Here is a 2,856-nt window from a genome sequence, read left to right as displayed (position 1 = left end):
TAGTGGAGCAGTGTATGAGTATGTGAATCATGCTTGAACTGGAATGGTTTTCACAAAGCTTCTCAATAGAGGCTGACTTGTATTTCCTAGCTATGCTTGTGATAAATGAACAACTCACATATGAAGGAAACAGTGACTGCTCAATGGTCCCAGGATGCTCATAACTTACCTGAGGCCTTCTCTTCATTGCAGTTCAGGAGGTTTGGATTTGCCTGATGCATCAAAAGAAGTTTCACCAGGTTTGTCTGAAACATTAAAGATAATTGGAACAGGAAACACCGTGCTGGATACTGAAGATTCATCAGTAAATGATACACAGTTGTGGCCTCATGGGGCACTTAAGGTTGGAGAAATGAGAATACATTAGTATTCCCTACTACTACTACACTAAATGTTTCTTATGCTCTCCATTTCTAGCTCTTTTTTTAAAATGACGGACATTTAAACTATTTCAGCAATTAATGCATTCAAACCAAAAATTATTTGTCAAATGAGGAATAAACCATGGAGGATTTTTAAAAGTACACAACACTTTTCAGATTTATTGTAGGACATCTTCTGGGACAACTTGATGAGAGATTGACATATTTTAAAATTTTATTATAAAATACAGCATTCTAGAGTACATAAAATGTACATGTGCCATTGAAAAAACCATAATGAAATAAAGTCCAGACACCCAACTTTTAAATACTTCATTAATGGTACCTTCATGTGTTCCTCTGTCTATTTCCCAGAGTTGACCACCATCATGAATTTTGGGCTAACCATTACTATGTTTTCTTTACATGCTTTGCCCTTACATATGAAAGTATCCCTAAACATCATATTGCTTAGTTTCATCTGTTTGATATTTATAGAAATGGAATCCTGTTGCATTTATTCTTCCGTGATTGACCACAAGTAACTAAACTCATGGAAAGTAAAACTGTTGTAATTACTAAAATTATTAGAGGTTAATAATTCGGTGTTTCTGTGTGTGTGTGTGTGTGTGCGTGTGTGTGTATAAAAGAAAACTAGTAGAACATATATTTAAGTTGAAATTGAAATTCACACAAGTTATTGGATATAGACTTTTACTCATTCTGTGGACAGTGATATTTCAGTTTGGGTAAATTTAGCAAAAATTGATTTCTTTGTGGTCATTTAAATTATCTCTTTAAAAAGTTAAAAAAAAAACAGCAATCAGTGTTTGGAGATAGCCAAATTCTTAGTTCAGAAAGTAAGAGACTGTTAATTTAATAAAGAGAAACTATATTAAAGGCCCCCAGGGAATTCGGAATTTATATATCCTGCACTCATTGGTACGTTCTCTACATTTTAACTCAGAACCATGTGAAAGATTTCAGATCTAAAATATAAAAACATCAAATAAATGATTAATATTAACTCTGTTTGTAATCCAAATGTGACTTCTTATTAAAGAAATAGTTCTGCCTTCAACCCTCAAAATATGTGCTTTTATTCTGCACAATTCCTCTGTATTTCTGGACACACCCCTTTACTTCTACAGAGCAGCCTCATTCTCCCATGTCTATTCCACCTCAGACTCCGCTGATAAACCTTCTTATACTGTTAAATATGGTGTCGCTCATAATACTTTGCCCTCTCTTTCCATTGTATAAGATTTCTTTGAGTAATCTATCAAAAATCTCTACTTCTCAACCTACTCAATACCTTGCACATGCCCAAGTATCTCTTGGATATCTCCATCAGGATTTTTCCCATTGGCCAACAAGATGCAAGTTGTATGCTCACTTCATACATTTATTTATTCAATGACCCACAGAGGAAGACAAGCATCTGCTAAACTAGAGCACTCACTAACTCTTTCAATAACTAGCAACTGAGTACTCTGTGTCAGGCACTGTGCTTATAAATAAATAAATGTTGTACCTGTACAGTTCTCACCAACTAGAGGATGATACGAACAAAGGAAGAGATAATTCTGATGTGTTATGATAAGTGATGTGATACAGGAGATGCAGAGTGCTCAAAAGGGTACATGAGGGAAACCATTTCACTGGGATTCAGGAAATGAGAAAAGACAGCCAGTGAAGTGACATTTCAGTGTAATCCTGCAAGTCAAGTAAGATTTAACCACTTAACACTTTCAAGAAGAGCAAAGAACATGAAAGGGATGCACATTATAGTATATTCTCAGAAACTGAAAGTTCAGTATAGCTATATCCTCTAACCTCATAAGAGGAAGCAGGAGAAATAAAACTGGAGGGTTAAGCAGAAGCCCAGGCACGTGGTGGCTTTTAAACTGTGTTACGGAGCGAACATCTCATGTCAACAGGAATGGAAAGATATTGTGTTGAAATAATTTGACTATCTTTGCATTTAGAAAGGTTATTATAGCCACGTTGTTGAGAATGGAGTAGGGCAGGGGCGGGAAGTTCTGTTAGGAGGTTGGTGGGTTGATCCTGATGTAGACTGCTGAAGCACTGGACAAGGGAAGGGGCAATGAGGAAGTACAGATTCACTGGTCATGATTATAGCTCAAATAGCTCAAAACCATTTACTAGGTCAGAGCTTGTGGGCTCAGTGGTTCACTAGATATGGGAGATGAAAGAGAGGTATGAAAAAGAAAATATTCAATTTTGGGATGAGTAAATGATGAAACAGAGAAGGAGTAACAGATTGGGGATGGGAAAAAGATGATGATAATTCTCTTTGTACACAAGTTGAGTCTGAAGGCAGGTCGATCGAGATAACCCACTGGGCAGTGGCCCTCCTCAGTCTGGAACTTGGGAGAGAAATGAGAGAAGGCTCTGGAAGCCATGAGCATGCAGAGTATTTGAAGCTGTGGGTGTGGAAAGTACCTAAAGAAATATAAACACTGAAAAGAGA

At 36.7% G+C, this 2,856-nt stretch overlaps 1 protein-coding gene across 1 annotated transcript in view; it reads right to left on the bottom strand.

The window, feature by feature from the left end:
- MYO16 (myosin XVI) overlaps nucleotides 1-2,856 on the bottom strand; it is a 494,098-nt gene that overhangs the window by 333,695 nt on the left and 157,547 nt on the right. Inside the window, exon 8 of the mRNA XM_023519764.1 lies at nucleotides 170-245. Coding sequence (XP_023375532.1) covers nucleotides 170-245 — 76 coding nt within the window. The remainder of the gene's footprint in view (nucleotides 1-169; nucleotides 246-2,856) is intronic.

Source organism: Pteropus vampyrus, unplaced genomic scaffold (assembly GCF_000151845.1).
Source record: "Pteropus vampyrus isolate Shadow unplaced genomic scaffold, Pvam_2.0 Scaffold236, whole genome shotgun sequence".
Classification (NCBI taxonomy): Eukaryota; Metazoa; Chordata; class Mammalia; order Chiroptera; family Pteropodidae; genus Pteropus; species Pteropus vampyrus.
Note: the sequence above shows the minus strand (reverse complement) of the source record. Positions and strands in the feature narration are given on the sequence as shown.